Source organism: Dunckerocampus dactyliophorus, chromosome 16 (assembly GCF_027744805.1).
Source record: "Dunckerocampus dactyliophorus isolate RoL2022-P2 chromosome 16, RoL_Ddac_1.1, whole genome shotgun sequence".
Classification (NCBI taxonomy): Eukaryota; Metazoa; Chordata; class Actinopteri; order Syngnathiformes; family Syngnathidae; genus Dunckerocampus; species Dunckerocampus dactyliophorus.
Genome location: NC_072834.1, coordinates 12,898,960 through 12,917,165, shown reverse-complemented (window position 1 = coordinate 12,917,165; position 18,206 = coordinate 12,898,960). Strand labels below are relative to the sequence as shown.

Sequence of the window (18,206 nt, the reverse complement as noted above, 5' to 3'; positions counted from 1 at the left end):
AACCTGATTGGATGTTAATAGATGCATTCAGTGAGGCACATTCTGTGGGAAAATTTCAGGTCTTGCTGGAAATGACATAATAACGGTCTCGTTCGTGAAATACTTTGAACGGGAGCACATTTTACTCAACACTCTCAACACACTCAGGTATTTTCAAGTCATCAGACTAAAGTCGGAGTGAAGTCCCGAGTCACTGATGTCAAAGTCCAGGTCAAGCTGCAAGTCTTTGATGATATTGTCAAGTGGAGTCCAAAGTCATCAAAATTGTGACTCGAGCCTGAGTCGAGTCCAAGTCGCGTGACTCAAGTCCACACCCCTGGCGTTTGCAGGTTTAACCTGAGTTTCTGATCTGTTACAGGGTGACGTTGGCCTCGCCATGGGAAAACTGTACGGAAACGATTTCAGCCAGACGACAATCTCTCGCTTCGAGGCCCTCAACCTGAGCTTCAAGAACATGTGCAAGCTCAAACCTTTGCTGGAGAAATGGCTGAGTGACGCAGGTATACAGCATTGTCATTTATCTATCTTCTATTTTGTAGTGCTTATTTAGTCATAAAACTACCACTGGTGATACCATAACGTATTAAGTATAATTTTCTAACAGCAGACAAAGTGGTATGGTATGGTATGCTAATAAACAAATTAGTTGTAAAAAATAAATAAATAAATGAAAATGAAAAAAAATAAATACAAGAAAAACTGTGATGCACTTTTATTTTGACAGCTACATATATTTTTAGAATACGGTACTCACCTCTCATACAGCTACAAATCCCATAATGCACTGCGATAGCCGATGTCACTACAAAAGCGGAAAAAACACAGACAAAAGCATTTGCTAGCAGGATATGTTTGGATGGATGGTACCTTTCCATTTAGATTTTTAAAAATTGCTGTGTCTTCTATATGACCGTAAATTTCAGTGTATAAGCCGCACCCACAAAACTAAGAGGAAAAAACGGATTGGTACATAAATAAGCCGCACCGGACTATAAGATGCACATGTCCAGGTCATAAAATGATATATTGGGGGTGGAGCTCGCCCTATTTTACACAGCGAGAACTAACACATAAATATTTCTTAATCTCCAGTAAGCCTGCATAAAAGAGGAGGGTGTGTTTATTGTTTATATTTTATTGTTAGTCTATCACTATTCTTTATTTGTAAAATGAAGTGGATTATTTTACTATTCTTTGGATGAATGTAACTTATTGATAAGCCTACTGTAGGAGGCTCAGTTGCTCAGTTGTTACATATATTCACCAGAAGAGTGTGCTACCCACGAGCCACACGGAGTCATGTTAATGTTAGCCATAGAATAAACACAGCATAATTTATTATTCTCTGTTGAATTGTGCTAATTTTTAAAGGTGCTCAATGGCTCAGGCCTACATAATTTTCCACACTGAGAATGTGGAACGGATTTGACAATGTGTCAGAACGTGTGATGGGAGAACTTTGAGAGGAGCTGGCCGACATAAAATATTAAAGTTATTTTATTTTTGATGAAGTGATGGCTAATTTTAAATGAAGAAACCAAGAATCAAGTTTATTTGTAGTTCTGAACGTAATAAAGGTGGTTTTACTCACTTTTTAACGTCATATGCAAATGATATGCAAATTAGACGTTGACGTAATCTAGCAACTTCTAGGATAGCCAATAGCTAGTGTGTTCCATTCATTTGCAGAAGAGTCACCGCCGGTCCTTTTGATTTAGCGTCCTTGGTAGCTATCCCTGTTGGCCGTATAGTCGATCATGTAGCTTGTTGGGATGACGTCTGTGAGTGCAAAATCAATGACAAAAATCTGTTTTCTTTATGCTGATTGCCGATAACTCGCTAGCAGTGATGCGCCAGTCGCGAACAAATCGTCTCTAAGAACCGGCACTTTCAAATTAACGACAGGAGCCGGCTCGCATCGTTGGAGCCAATTATTTTTTTTCCTAGTCTTTTTTTCTGTTAAAGGCGGATGTCAAATGTGGCGGCGTCTCGTGTCCACACTGAGCGGGGGGAGGGGTGGAGTTAAACACGCTGTGGTGCTCTCAGAGCCCATGTGTTCACGAGAAATTTGCATGAAGAGATTTGAACTATTTTTGATCTAATTTGTCTAATGAGATGGGTCTTTGTTTTAATATTTTATAATACAACATTATGTTAAAATATACTTTTGTAGCTATTCAATGAAGTTTAAATAAATCAATTTAAATAATAAACATTTGATATCATGTATACATAAGTAATTCATTTTACACAATGCACATAATTTGGTAATAAATTAATTTAAGACAACAAAAAAATCTGAGGAACCACTTCGAAGTGGAAAGACCCAGCTCTTTTTAGTGAGCCGAGCCAAAGGAACCGGCTCTCTAAAATGAGCCGAGATTTCCATCACGATGCGCTAGTGGCTAGCCACGTAAGGTAGTGCAAGAACCCGAAAGTTAATAACAAAAAGCGGCTGCGTACGGCGGCCTCTGAAGGTATAAAAAAACGTTTGTCGATTGTAAAGCCTAACCCGAACTGATTAATTAGCATTAAATGTGATCAACAGTCCAGCCAACACCACCATTTGTATTGTTGATTACCTTTAAAGTGATGTTTTTATACCTCAGAAAATTCACCGTCCGACTCCATGAGCAACCCCACCTCTCTGCCCCCTCTGATGGAAGGATACGGACGCAAAAGAAAAAAGAGGACCAGCATTGAAACCAACATCAAACTCACGCTGGAAAAACGCTTCCTTGATGTGAGTAGTAGGTTGATTTTTGTATCATCTGCTCTCTGGTCTCGGGAAAAAAGAAACAAAACAAGATGAAGAACCAACCACGAGCCATCCATAAAAGTGTAAATAATGTCGTACATTGCTGATAATCTCCAGCCCTTGATGAGAACTTACATTTGCATTGGCACTATTTAGATGTGACATCTTGTGCTATACACTCCACAAATGTAAGATTGTATTTTAACTGCCTTAAAGAACCCCAAACCCAACTCAGAGGAGATAACGCTGATCTCAGAGCAGCTGGCCATGGAAAAAGAAGTGGTTCGGGTTTGGTTCTGCAACCGGCGCCAGAAGGAGAAGAGGATCTATTGCCCCGTGGCCAGTTTACCCGTCAAGTCGCAGGGCTACAACTCCAGGATGGTTCGTGACCATATTGGATGCTATTTTTGTTGTCCCTTGCAACACTGGTGACCGTCAAACACTTATTTTATTTACGTTAATCTAGGCTGCAGTGTCCAGATCCTACAGCCCCCTGGCTTCAGGTGGAGGTGTGTAGCTGCATTAAAAGTTTTGAGTCAGCGTTTGACCAGGAGTTCTATAATAAATTGTGTGTTGTTTTTTTTTTAAATGACAGTTTCATCAAATTCGTCACCAAACAGCACGAGCCGTGATGTTTCTCCCAACAGCCTGTCTGCGGCCTCGCTAACATCTCAGGTCAACCAGGGTCCTTACAGCACTCCGGGGTGAGCACTCTTATTACGTTCACAGTTGGAAGGCTTTGTTTGTTTTCGGCGTTGTTAAATAGAGGGGATTTTAAATTAACTTTGCCAATAATACAATAATAATAAAAGCTGGGTAAAATTTTCACAGCTACCAAAATATATTTAACATTTTTTTTTATTATTGTGCTTTTTAAATTTGTTATTTATCACAAGGCAGTTTTATTTTATTAAACAGCAGTACTATTAGAATTACCAATATAGATTTCATCATTCCTCTGGTGCCCAGTGTCACCACTGACCAAAATTGTCCTTTTGTGTTTATACCATATTATATAATGATTTCACATCTTAATGTTTGAAATGCAGTTTTTAATAACACTTTTTTTTCTCAAAAGGGTTTTTAATCATACTGTGTTAATCCTATAATTTAAAAGTCGCCATAGAAACAAGTTGTTTTTTTTTTAATTATGAGCGCTTTAAGAATGATTTTGATCAGATTAAACCAAAGGCGTCATGATTTGTTTCCATGCTACTTCAAGGGAACACAGGAGCATTAATCACATCATCTAATAACAACAGAGTCAATGAATGAATGCACTAATTTAATTATTGAAGTGATGGTGCTGTTGCCCTTGCAGGTCCTGGTACCGGACATGGAATTCTACTGCGTATCCCCACTGAGGAACGAACTGCAACCATTTGTACATTTTCGTTTTTAAAAGGATGCACCATAAAGCGTTTATGGAGGCGGCAACCAGAAGATGCTTGAAGTTGTGACTTAGAAGAAAACAAGGATGAAGAAGAAGTAGAGGCATACAGTCCAGCTCATAAGCTTTTCAGCTCTGTGACTGCCACACTATTTAAGCAGATGGAATGTACATATTCCTTAAGAAGCACTTCCTCTCCACCATCTTTATCCTGGGATGGGTGAATGTCAGGTGTTGCTTTGTCTAGATTAAAATTGTCATCTTCCAGCCTGTCTACATAAATACAGTCACACAATCTGTTAGGAGTAGTCGGGAAAAAAAGGGGCACCGTAGTTATTTAAAGGACGTCCCGATAGACAGGTGGGTTGTAACAACTTCAGATTTTTTTGCATTTTTGTTTACAAGTATCAGTTATCAATTTGGTGCACGCCATTATAATAAGCATTTAACAATTTTAAGTGTATGTGAAAATAAATGTCAAAAACAAGCTGTATTTCACAAGGACTAATCAATTGTCTTGTCAATATCTCTGGAAACTAAACTACATTACACTTCTTTAAACACGAGATACATATGCATAATGTAATGACAGCCAATGCAAGAGTTCCATTTTTTTTCTTAGATTAAATAAAATAAAATGTTAACAATATTTAAAAATATATTTTAATTTAGTTTTTCAGAATAATTGTATTCATTTAACAATGTGTTTATTATGGTTGTAGTTTGCGTTGGTGGCCAAAATAATACCACGATGTAAGTACGCCCCCTTGTGGCTGACTATGTGCTCAGCATCCTTTGTGACCAGAGATGAACTGACGAGAGAGCTCCAAGACTAGTTTGTCACATAGGCCTATGTACACTTTAATGATAAAAGAACATTCAAATAAACACTCTAGAATGAGCAATTAGACATTTTAAAAAAAGGTGTCTCTACAAAGACAACTCTCTGCTTGACAAAAAGAAGGCTTCAATCGTCAGTTGTAGTGCCTGGATTGATTTTCCATTTAGCCGTAAAAGAAGAGTGAGGTTATGTGAAGTAAAAAGAGGTCGTCGTGTTGCTCCTCAGGTTAAGTTTCCTTGTACCTGAAACAAGACACCACCATTAGTTTCAATGCGTCTCAATTGTAGGAAAAAAGGAATAACGAGGAGAATAATGTCTCAATTTTAGGAGCGTAAAAAAGTGGTAACACTGCAAGAATAAAAGTTTTTTATGAATAGATTTCAAATTACTACTTACAAGATTTTTACATTTTTAAATTTAAAAAAAAATTTAAGATTTTGTTATTTCAGTGAACCATAGGAAAAAATCTTATTAATAATAAAAACAAATAATATAGATAATAAAAACATTGTTTTTAATAAAGATGAATGAATTATTTCAAATATAAACAATAATAATATAAACACTTAATAATCATACAAAATAAAACAGCTTATCAAGTACAGCGAGTACTCGTTTATCGCTGTTAATTGGTTTCAGACCAGACCACGATAAGTGAATTTCTGTGAAGTAGGATTCAATATTAATAAACAGAATATTTTCATAGTTAGAAAACCTGTTTATGACGTTGTACATTTATTTTTTTTTACTCTTAGAGCCCTCCAGACAAGAAATAACACCCTTACAGACACCTTTACACTCATATTACCCAATAGAGTAGATATAATTGGAGAAAATAAGACACACATTTAAGACATAAGTGCTCATGTGTGTTTCAATAATTGTCTTCCGAACGTGTGGAGAGGCAGTGACGTCGGGGATTCAGAGTTGAATTTTAGCTGGAGTATGGCCACAGCAGTAGCCCGTGTTGTTATTATTATTACTACTACTACTACTACCTATTATTATTATTGTGCCTGTGAGATAAATAATTATAAAATAATAAAAGGCTGGTGCGTGTTACTAGCGACACCTAGTGGCCGGGGAAGACTACAGTTCACCAACGTTTTGTATTGCCTTAAACTGTATTTGTATTTTTATGTTTGAAAATTCTTAATTTAGGTCAAGAATACGTAACATTTGCTTAATTATGCTATTTATTGGACTTATAATAAGCCGTAGTCAACCATGAAACAGTGAACATTTATTAACTACCGGTAATTCTTTTTTTTTTTCTTCTTCTTTTTTTAAACAGTGATAGAGTGAGGGAGCGATGTTTGAACTGCGATGGAGCAAGGGACGACTGTATTTTTTTTTTAAATAAAGCAGCTTGTGCTAATTAACAAATATTTTCCCCCACCCGCCTAGTTACTATTTCTTCACTTAATGTTTAGTCCATTTAATTTGAGGAGGGCCCCCTCCAGGAGACAGATAGTACTGACACACCAAACTTGCATTTTTAAGAAAAATAAGTGGCGCTAGTATATAAGTACTGCATCACAAACTATAGCAATGTGCTAAAGAGTTCTATCACTTGTGTGTCCCACCCCTAAAAAAAAAAACGGTACTGTTTCTTCATGGTGGAGTCAAGGCGATGCTCACCCTCTGATTCGGGGGAGACGTCCACACCAGACTTGAGCTTCCTTGTACACAAGCCTGGACAAAAACTGAAGAAAAACAAAGAAGACATGAAGTTCCCCTAGGCACCTATGTTCTCAAAGTGGGGTACGCCAATTGTCATTGGGGGTACATGAATAAAAATGAAAAACAATTACTGCCTAAAAACAATTAGTGCCTAACATTCACAATTACGAGGGCACAGTCAGAGCAGAAAGAAGGAAGGAGGCAGAGCATGAAGCTGTTCATTGCTCTGTGTGAGTTATATGAATAAGTAAGTTTGATGATTTTGTTGTGCATTAAGAGTGTTTAATCTGGAAGGTTTACTTATATTGGTGTTCCAAACCTCGCACTGTGAAAACCTGTCAATGTACAGTATGTGCGTGTCAGGATGCAGAGAGTGAAACCCGAAAATGGGGCTTTATCGCTGGTTGTATGTATTTTTTACTTTGGATACTGCTTTACTATGTTTATTAAATGTTCCCTTTCAATTTGGTATTAAACTAATACGCAGACTTTATTCATAGCGATTCCGAGCAGACAAAGGTAAAGGTTCAACGTTCAAACATTGAAACGGAAGGAGCCCAACACCCGGCTGGAATAAAAGTTATGTAGGACGAATACTTAGATACTCTATTCATCTCCAAGAGATATTCACATCTTATCTATGTAGCTGCGCTCATGTAAAACAGACCATGCAAAATAGAAATTTCTGAACCAGATTTACTTACTTACTATAAAATTAATCAATCACTTCAACATTTCAAGTTCATGGAAGATTACAAAAGGTTTATGTTTTTTAAGTGTGCAGCAGTAGGAGGTACATGGCTTCAAGTCAAATGTCTGAAGGGGTACGCGACTGTGAGAAGTTTGGGAACCACTGCTCTAGGACCTAGGTTCCCAAAGCGGGATACGAACTGTCATAGTGGGAATAAAAATAAAAAAACAGTTAGCGCCTCACACTCACAATTACGAGTGCGCCTGAACGCCTCATAGCACAGAGCACCGTTATAGGAGAAAGAAGGAAGGAGACAGAGCATGAAGTTCTTCATTGCTCAGTGTGAGTTATATGTTGTTTTATATGAACATTTAAACAAGTTTGATGATTATACGCTGTGCATTAAGAGTGTTTAATCTTGAAGGTTTCATTTATAGTGGTGTTCCAATCCCTGCACTGTAAAGACCTGTCAATGTATGTGCGTGCGTGTCTGGATGAGAGTGGGGATTCACCCGAAAATTAGGCTTTATTGCTTGTTGTATATATTTTTGTACTTTGGATACTGCTTTATCTTGTTTGTAAAACTTTCTTTACAATTTGGCATAAAATTTATATGCAGACTTAAATCATAGCGATTGCGAGTGGACAAAGCTCAAGTTCAGCCCATTCAAACAGAAGGATACCAACATCAGGCTGAAATTAAAAAAAAAAAAAAAAGTAGGATGATTACTTATGCCTGTGAATATTCTCATTTATCCAGGTCAATGTCTTTTCCGAGCATCCAATCGATCACAACTGGGCTGTTCAGGTTGTGTTAGAAGACATTTCGCCTCTCATCCGAGCAGACTTCATCAGTTCATGCTCAAGGTCTAGGTGGGACACACACCAGTCAGACTAGATAGGACAGTTCAAGTCAGAGAGCCTGGTGCAAAATCCAATCTATTTATCCTCTAAAGGGGGAGGCAGGTCCAGACAGGAATGGTTGGCTCTTTTGTGGTGTCAAATGACAATTTTCAGGATACAGTGGTCGTTTGGGTGGTATCACCTTCGTTAGCATCCCATTCAGATGTAATGATGGTCATGAACCCACCTGAAACAAGGTGGCTGTGCCTGGTTTATTTCTTAGAGCTACAAACCCACATTTCTCTCACATACAATGCTGTCCTTTCACTACCTCAAATATTCAATCATTTAGCCTCTAACAAATAAACCAGGTACAGCCACCTTGTTTCAGGTGGGTCCATGACAATCATTACATCTGAATGGGATGGCGAGCACTCTATTGTATCCTAACGATCGTCATTTGACACCACAAAAGAGCCAACCACTCCTGTCTGGACGGGCCTCCTCCTTTAGAGGATAAATAGATTGGTTATTGATTGGTTATTAGCTATCCTACCCAGTCTGAGTGGTGTGTGTCCCACCTAGTCTTTGAGCATGAACTGATGAAGCCTGCTGAGATGAGAGACAACCTGAACAGCCCAGTTGCAATCGATTGAATGCCATGAGAAGATGATTACTTATCTATTTTTTCAGTGCTCATGTAAATCTTTTATCAAAATTTGACATAGCAAAATACAGTTTTTGGCCCAGAATTAAGGAGGGTTCATGACTTCAAGTTCAATATCTGAAGGGGTACGTGACTATGAAAGATTTGGGAACCATTGCTCTAGGGCAAATATGAGTCGGTCCAGGCTAATGTAATGACCCGCAACAGGGCTGCATTTTTGTATGAACCATGACGTGTGTGTGTCCTCACCAGGCAGGCGAGAATGTCGGCGGAGATGAGCATGTAGAAAACATTGTTCCAGCCGTAGGGCGAGATCAGTCCCGCGAGTAGGGGGCCCAATGCAGCTCCTGAACACACACCATTCAATTAGAAACAGTCCCATTTGAAAGTGGATGAAAAAGATGAGGCTTTTACCTATTGAGCCCGTCCCGTCAATGATGGCCGTCACTGTGGACAAAGCCCTGGAGTTGCCTCTCAGACTCTCATGTGTGCCCTAAATGAGAAAACGCACCGGCATAACAAAATTCAAGATTCAAGAGTTTTATTGTCATATGCACAGTAAAACAGGTAGTTATACCATGCAATTAAATTTGTGTTCTGTTCATTCTCCCAAAAAAAGAAAGAAAAATGAATAAGAACAGAAGAAACATTAGTACCCATAAATTAAGCAACAACAACAGAAGAGACATTAATACCAATAAATAAATAAATAAATAATAAAGTGCTATGAGTGTGTGCGTGTGTGTGTTGCGTGCGGCGTGTGTGAGTGCTTTGTTGAGAAGCCTGATGGCCTGTGGGTAAAAGCTGTTTGCCAGCCTTGTGGTCCTGGACTTCAAACTCCTGTAGCGTCTGCCTGACGGTAGGAGTGTGAATAATGAGTGTTGTGTATGTGTGCTAATAGTGCGGTTGTAGTGGTGCATGAGAGGGTCAAAATATTAGACACAGACTTACCAGGTCAGCGGACACAGCAGTGGTGATGAGGGCATAAGGTCCATTGACCAGGCCTCCACATACAAGGAGCATGCCTGCACATGGAGGGAAAATATGCTTGCTGAAAATGTATTCTTCTAGATGAAACGGAAATTCCCGCAGAAACATTCGAAAATGTTGTTTGCTGATGTAGAATATGATGCAAAAGGATTACCAATAGTTGTGCCAAGGCTCCTTTGCCCAATGGAATTGTAGAGAAAAAGCTGCAATATAAAGAAGATTTAGCTTTATTTTATGTTCCTCTCGAGACCACTAACTTACCAGAAAAACAGCCTTAACACTCACCATGGGCGCAGCTATGAGCAACATGACACAGCAAGTTGTGGCTCTCCCGCCGGTGTAGTCAGACACTAGGCCCGCCATTATGCCGCCTTATGAAACAACATACTAAGTCACATGGCTCTGACATTTGGAGGTGAAATGCTCCATTTGCTGGTGGATATGCTGCAGCGCACTTCACAAACACGGTGCCATATTCCCAACAAACATGGAAGACATCTATCATAAAACGTAACAAACATGTTGCAACACACACAAACATTGCCGACATGTGATACAACTCAATCCACAACATGGCCCATATACAGTACATGCAACTCCACAAACATGGCTGACACACAATACAACACACTGCACAAACATGGTGGACATACTGCAACACATTCCACTAATATGAAGGACATATACACACTCCGCGAAGTTCAACAAAACTTAAGCAACACACTCAACAACCCTGGCGTACATGTAGCATGAAATTCCACAAATGTGGCAGACATGATGGAATATACACCGCAAACATGGCCGACACATGATGCAACACAAACCACAAACATGGCAGACGCGTGATGGAACATACTCCACAGATATGTTGGACACGGTTCTACAAACTCCATAAACATGGAGGATTCGTTGCAGCGCACTCAACAAAGACGCCTGACACTTTGCAACAGTCCACAAACATATCGGACACGTTGCAACATGTGGTGGACACATACAGCATAGGCCAAACGTTTGGACACACTGCGTTTTCTTCATTTTCATGACTATTTACATTGTAGATTCTCATTGAAGGCATCAAAACTATGAATGAAAACATGTGGAATTAGTACTTATGTATTATGTAATTATGAAATAACTCTAAATATGTCTTATATTTTAGGTTCCTTAAAGGAGCCACTCTTTGCTTTTTTGATATCGCTGCAAACCCTTGGTGTTCTCTCAGTGAGCTTCATGAGGTAGTCATCTGAAATGGTTTTCACTTCACACGTGTGCCTTGTCAGGGTTACTTAGTGGAATTTCTTGCCTTTTTAAGTGGGTTGGGACCATCAGTTGTGTTGTGCGTGTCCAAACCTTTGGCCTGTACAGTACACGTTTTCAAGTAGTCCAAAAAGTAGAAATGAGGTCACAGCTTACCCACAATTCCTCCTACGTCAAATAGTGTTGACATGTCCCCGGCTTCTTTGGCATCAAAATGCGCTGAAAGGCATTACATGAGTGCAAAGACATATCAATGAGTGACTGTAGTTAAGCACTTAAATATGTGCTTGAGTGTCAACACTGACCAACATTGAAGATGTAGAGAGGAAGCCAGTAGAGGAAGGTGTAGCTAACCAGTTTGGCAAAGAGCAGGCACAGGGAGAACTCCACCACTCCCTGCAGGAACACAAGCACAGACTCAAACACGCACACTATTTCCAGCTACCACCACCAGATCGCGCCACATAAAGTTCAAAGCTAATATCGCAGGTCCTCACGGGTATACGAAGAGCTCCGCAGAAACTGATAGCCTCCGAGTGTTCAGCTTCTATCTCCGGTATCGCTGTGGTGATGGAACCATTGTCAACTTGTGACGAACTCTGCAGGAGAGGCTCTGTTTCACCACTTTCCAAGTGATTCTAATGCACAAATACATTCTCATATGTGATATTTTCAGCAAATGCTGCAGTGTGGGGGTGATGTTTGGTTTCTCACATGTTGCTGAGGTTGACTGCACTTGACATCTTCCGGCCCTGAAAAAAAAGGAAGACAATGAACAAAATATTTGTTAAACTGCCAATGAGCTTTGTGTATGAGTGTTGGAAAGCACAAACTCACTCTCTACCAGGAAGAAGAAGCACAGGATGCCAGTGGAGGCGATGATGATGCCCGGCACGATGAAGGACAAACCCCACGACGATGAGACGTAGACGCCGGCGATGAGGGAGCCCAGGATGTTGCCCACCGAGGTGTGAGAGTTCCACACGCCCATGATGAAGCCACGCCTGATAATGCAAGCAGCTAGATGAGTCTGCCCGGTGTACACACCCAACACTTGATGAATAAAAAAAAAAAAAGAAAAAAGGCAGGCTTCGCTACATACCAGCATGATGTTGCTGTTAAAATATGTAATGTTAGCACTGTAGCTGACATAGCTATGCTTATGTCGGTAATGTTTGTGCCCTCCTGTTTTATATGGCACCCATTACATTGGACAAGTGCAGCGTGATAGTGTATTTGTAAAAAAGTGGGTAAAGCGCACAATAGTGCTTCTTGGAGACACACGTTCTGTCTGAGACAGGGTTGGACAAACATCGCATCACTGCTTTAGGGCTTGTGACCTTTGGACATTGGAGAGTCACTTGGAGGAGTTCCTCTTTGGCTTTTAGTCATGCGAGCGCTGACTAAGCTCACTGTTCATTGTCCCAGTCAGGATCTCACTCATTTAGAACAGACGCAAGAAACATTTTCCTAGCTTGCGTGTGAGCTCAAGGGAGTAATGATGCAGGTCCGCTCATGAGAAGGATGCTCATTGACAAGAAAATTAAGTGTGTGCTCATTCTGATGTGCGGTGTGTGTTGGTGCCCCTTCTCTGGGAGGTCTTTGCACTCAGGGTGTGAATTTGGAGCTGCTTGGTCGCACTGACATGTCAAAATGCAAAAAACTAACGAGACAATGCAGACTCATCAGAACTGAGTCCCCCCCCCACCCCCAGTGCGGTACTCACTTCCCCTTTCCAAACCAGTTGCCGACACAGGCCACCACAGCGGGCCAGCCCGTCGTCTGCATCAGTCCGTTCATCACCTGCAGGGGGCGACACATTAACAAGTCCAAATAGCATTAATCCCTGACCCGTGGTTGTAGTCATGTGACACAGCTGTGAGTCAATTTATAGCACAAGACCATGAGATCTTTAAACATAATTAACTTTTCATGACATTTTAAACAGTTATCACAAATGCTTACTTGAGGAGGCTTCATGATCACAATTACACAGCTACAACCATTTTCTATGCAGCTTATCATAAAATTCAGAATATAAGCAACAAAATGATACCATATTATTATTATTATTATTTATAATTGGTCTTGCTACATTATAAGATATATTAAGGGTTCACCATAACATCTTAATTGCATTAAATATAAACTTGTGTGATAATAGTAATAGCTATAGACACTCACTGGACACAAAATTACAACATATTAGAAAATATATTAGAATATATACTTACATTTTTTGCAGTTGTAATTAAAATTAATGAAACTTGGATTATAAAATGCTATTTTTAAAATGTTATTACGAGAGTTCAATCCACCGCTTATCCGAGATCGGGTCAGCCTAAGCAGGGAGGCCCAGACTTTCCTCTCCCCGGCCACTTCGTCCAGCTCCTCCCGGCGGATCCCGAGGCGTTCCCAGGCCATTTGGGAGACATAGTCTCTCCAACGTGTCCTGGGTCTTCCCTGAGGCCTTCTACCGGTCTGACTTGCCCTGAACACCTCCCCAGGGAGGCGTCTGGGAGGCATCCTGACCAGATGCCCAAGCCACCTCATCTGGCTCATCAGGCTCCTCTCAATGCGGAGGAGTAGCGGTTCTACTCCGATTCTCTCCCGGATGACAGTGCTTTTCACCTTATCTCTAAGGGAGAGCCCAGCCACCCTACGGAGAAAACTCATTTCGGCCGATTGTACCCACGATCCTGTCCTTTCGGTCACTACCCAAAGCTCATGACCATAGGTGAGGGTAGGAACGTAGATTGACCGGTAAACTGAGAGCTTTGCCTTTCGGCTCAGCTCTCTCTTCGCCTGTCAAACTCGCATTCAATCCTTGCCTCGCTCGTGAACAAGACCCCGAGGTACCTAAACTCCTCCACTTGGGGCAGAATCTCATCCCCGACCCGGAGATGGCACTCCACCCTTTTACCGGGCGAAAACCATGGACTCGGACTTGGAGGTGCTGATTTTCATCCCGGCCGCTTCACACTCGGCCGTGAACCAATCCAGTGAAAGTTGAAATTCACGGCTCGATGAAGTCAGCAGGGCCACATCATCTGCAAAAGGCAGAGACCCAATCCTGCAGCCACCAAACCGGAACCCCTCAACGCCCTGGCTGCACCTAGAAATTCTGTCCATAAAAGTAATGAACAGAATCAGTGACAAAGGGCAGCCCTAGCGGAGTCCAACCCTCACTGCAAACAGGTCCGACTTTTTGCCAGCAATGCGAACCAAACTCTGACACCGGTCATACAGGGAACGAACAGCCTGAATAAGCTGATCCGATACCCCATCCTCCCGGAGTACTCCCCACAGAATTCCTTGAACACAGTCGAATGTCTTCTCCAAGTCCACAAAACACATGTAGACTGGTTGGGCAAACTCCCATGCACCTTCATGGACGCTGCCGAGAGTGCAGAGCTGGTCCACTGTCACTGACCAAGACGAAAACCACACTGCTCCTCCTCAATCCGAGAATCAACTATCCGGCGGATCCTACTCTCCAGAACCCCTGAATAGACCTTACCAGGAAGGCTGAGGAGCGTGATTCCACAATAGTTGGAACACACACTCCGGTCCCCCTTCTCAAAAAGGGGGACCACCACCCCGATCTGCCAATCCAGGGGTACTGCCCCCGATGTCAACGCGATGCTGCAGAGTCGTGTCAACTAAGACATGTCTACAGCATCCAGGGCCTTTAGGAACTCAAAGCGGATCTCATCCACCACCGAGGAGCTTTTTGACAACCCTCAGCAACCTCAGCCCCAGAGATAGGAGAGCCCACTGTGGAGTCCCCAGGCTTTACTTCCTCATAGGAAGACGTGTCGATGGCATTGAGGAGGTCTTGAGGAAGTATTCTTTCCACCAATCCACAACATCCCGAGTTGAGGTCAGCAGCACACCATCCCCACCATACACAGTGTTGACTGTGCACTGCTTCCCCCTCCTGAAACGCCGGATGGTGGTCCAGAATCTCTTTGAAGCTGTCCGGAAGTCGTTCTCCATGGTTTCTCCGAACTCCTCCCATGTCCTAGTTTTTGCCTCAGCGACTGCGAGAGCCGCAGACCGCTTGGCCTGCCGATACCTGCCAGCTACTTCCGAAGTCCCATGAGCCAAAAAGGCCCAATAGGTCTCCTTCTTCAGCTTGACGGCATCCCTCACCACTGGTTCCCACCAACAGGGTTCTGGGATGAACGCCACGACAGGCACTGACCACAGCTCTGAGTTGTATCAAAAATTATTTTTGGACAGAGAATAATAAGAATGTTATAATCCTACGACTACTAATAAAAAGCAATACCTATTATAACACACTCAATCGATACAAAATTATAACACTAGATTAGACCACATTTTTATTCTTTATTTCAAGCATAATTTCAATTAATAAAAATTTGTACTCTGTATTTTTGGCTTAATTTTATAAGTAACGACTGAATCCAAATTCTTACATTACAAAAATAACATTGGTCAGTTAATGATGTCTGAGAGAGGGTTATTTATTTAATGACATGGTCATTCTTGTGTTTCATACAGATTTACGAGTTTCAAATATTTCGGTTACCTTATGAGAAGGGCAAAATATTATAAAACTGTAACCACAATAATAAACATAAAAAACTGTGTTATTTTCTTTGGAAAGACACAGCTCTGATATTAGATTGTGCAGGGTGTGCCTTATTGAATGACTAGATGCTCAATGAAAGATGTACCTGGACGAAGGCGTAGTACCCAAACGAGTGGATGTTCCAGTAGAATCCAAAGCCGAACAGGCAGGTGAACAAGCCGCTCATCAGCATCCCAAAACTCAAATAGTAGCGCAGCGGCAGGCGCTCTCCGAAGATCCCACTATGTGGACATGAGCATACAGTATGTGTGCTGCCCTCCACAGCCAAACCAGTTTAAAAGGTGCAGTTACGCACCTGAAAAACATGCCGATGGCATAGGCCACCAAGAAGGAGTTATCCAAGGCCCCAAAGAGTGTTTTATAGTTGTTCTGGTCTGTGGAGAGATGCAACTTGTTAACTAAAGCCTGTTACATTGTCTAGTATTGTTTGACAAAGGACTTCACCAAAGGGGGCCCAGCTACACCACGTCTCATTGTTGGTAATGTTGAAGTCTGCTGGCGGGATGATGCCGCTGCAGTTTCTGTGAAGTTCACTCTGAGAAACGCAGAGGCGGAAAGATTAACAAACATTACACTTATAAGAAGTCAAAAAATATAGTATAGCTGGCTTTGACACAAGGAGTGTGTCTGGTCCATTTGTGAGGGCAACATCAGTGATGTTGACCCTGAGTGTGAATTTGGATGCCTTAAGCAGCACAAGGCTGACTGATATGTTATTTTGGTGACATAATTCACAGGGTTAAGTGCAACAAGATAAGAGAAACACAAGATGACTTGTCCCAGTTACCTTCACAATGCTGATAGGCTTGCGTGACAAGTGGTAGGCAGTGTAGAAGAGGAAGGTGAGGAAAAGAATAAAGCCCCGGTACCTGCAAAGAAGGAGAAATTGATTGAATTAACAAAAGTTCAAGTGGAGAGGTGTTACAAACATTGCAAAAGGTAGATGGGATTTCTTGCAGGGCTTAAAAGGTGCACTTTTCGTTTGTCGTTTTTTTTCTTCATATGAACTCCTTGTTCCCATTGCTTTCTCTTTGTACCGTTCCTTATTTAAGCTAAGCAAATTCATACTTCAGATGCTTCGGGTGATATCATACAGTCAAACACACTGGTACTGTTAAATATATTCACACACTATTAACAAATGAATGACACAGCATACTCAAACACTGACAGCCTAAGACCTGCACGAAGGCTGGCCAAACATATTTTAAAAACCTTCTTCTTATATTTATAAAGAAGTATTTTAATAATAGCTATATTGTCTTCGTAATACCTAAAGGTTTTAAGTAACAATAAAAAGGTTCCCATTGGCGGATTGCGGTCCTTAGAACGAAACATTACAAAGAGTTATCGCAATTTTGTCCCTCATTAAGGTACCGGCTTCTATGACGTGAGGTGAAATTGGGCACTTTATATGTCACGAAGAAACTAAACAACTTCCAGTTCTGACCAGATTCCTTAAATACTACCTGAGTGCAAAGCTATCGATCCGATAAAGGTTAAATCTATGTCGATAAAGTAGGAAGCAGTTTGAAAGTGGTGTTTTTTTTGTCATTGTGTTTGGTGGAATGGATTCTCGCGTAAACGCAGCAGACAACACCCGAGGCATTATAAGTTGTTATAAGAAAGGGTCTTATTACTCCAATATTTTAAAAACATTGCGTATACAAGCATTTATTGATCATCTATTGATGTGGTTAAACAAATCATTCACCGCCGGTAAGATAAGCGAGCTTGCCCTGCTCTCCGGGCGGTATGGGACTAGTGCGTTCACGGGCACCCTGGTAAAGTGTGGACAACAATGAGAAATGTGAAACTCACCAGCTGTCACGAGAAAAGGACGTGATGAGTCGTATGCCGGGGGCCAGGGAGGTCTTCATGGTCGATAAAAACAAATTCTCGTCAGGCGTAACAAAAAAACACTCAAAGTCTTGTCCGGGACATGTCGTCTCGTATATCAAACCATGAAGGCACCGTGGTCACTGCTAATGTGGCGGCTGCTGATAATGACCGTGTTGTTACGGTTGTTTTTTCAGTCGTCATAAAAATAATTTCTAAATGTGCTTACTTCTTTCGCTCCCCCGAGAAAAATGACTATTAAGGCACAGGCTTAGAAATAAATAAACTTCTGTTAACTGCTGCCGGCGTACAGTATTAGCTGCGGGGCTTCCTGGTGCGGGAAACAGTCCGTAAACATACAGCTCTTCTCCATAATGGACCGATTTAGCTTATATATACGGCCAGGAAAGTCAGCCTTTCACGGGTGAAAAAAAATCCCACAGACGTGCAGAGTGAACAATATAGTGCCGCAGTTATTATTAGCAATAACGTGGTTATTCCACAAGATTTTCCAGACAGAGCGTCCCGGAGCCCATGTGATCAACTCCCAGTGACGTCACCGAACAGGAAGTAGTCGAGGTCTGTAACATGAGAGTCGGAAACTCCAATGTTATTGCTAAAATGCT

General features: G+C 41.3%; 2 protein-coding genes across 3 annotated transcripts in view; one reads left to right on the top strand and one right to left on the bottom strand.

Moving 5' to 3' along the window:
• Positions 1–5,045, top strand: part of pou2f3 (POU class 2 homeobox 3) — an 18,365-nt gene extending 13,320 nt beyond the window's left edge. The window contains exons 8-13 of the mRNA XM_054755721.1: positions 359–500; positions 2,610–2,743; positions 2,975–3,139; positions 3,225–3,267; positions 3,354–3,462; positions 4,080–5,045. Coding sequence (XP_054611696.1) covers positions 359–500; positions 2,610–2,743; positions 2,975–3,139; positions 3,225–3,267; positions 3,354–3,462; positions 4,080–4,122 — 636 coding nt within the window. The 3' untranslated portion in view covers positions 4,123–5,045. The remainder of the gene's footprint in view (positions 1–358; positions 501–2,609; positions 2,744–2,974; positions 3,140–3,224; positions 3,268–3,353; positions 3,463–4,079) is intronic.
• On the bottom strand, positions 4,166–18,130 carry slc37a2 (solute carrier family 37 member 2). Of its 2 annotated transcripts, none has more exons than XM_054755720.1 (18): positions 17,563–18,130; positions 16,529–16,610; positions 16,186–16,276; positions 16,037–16,115; positions 15,827–15,962; positions 12,847–12,923; positions 11,958–12,124; positions 11,835–11,872; positions 11,618–11,719; positions 11,426–11,516; positions 11,277–11,339; positions 10,149–10,234; positions 10,018–10,066; positions 9,825–9,898; positions 9,288–9,366; positions 9,123–9,220; positions 6,631–6,695; positions 4,166–5,231 (listed from the first exon to the last, which is right to left on the bottom strand). In XM_054755720.1, exons 1-18 carry the CDS (start codon positions 17,619–17,621, stop codon positions 5,216–5,218), a joined length of 1,452 nt encoding a protein of 483 aa, XP_054611695.1. In that variant the 5' UTR covers positions 17,622–18,130; the 3' UTR covers positions 4,166–5,215. The 2 variants fall into 2 exon arrangements, with proteins under 2 accessions (XP_054611695.1, XP_054611694.1); XM_054755719.1 differs by having other exon boundaries at positions 4,167–5,231; positions 11,618–11,758.
• Between the last annotated feature and the right edge of the window lie 76 nt (positions 18,131–18,206).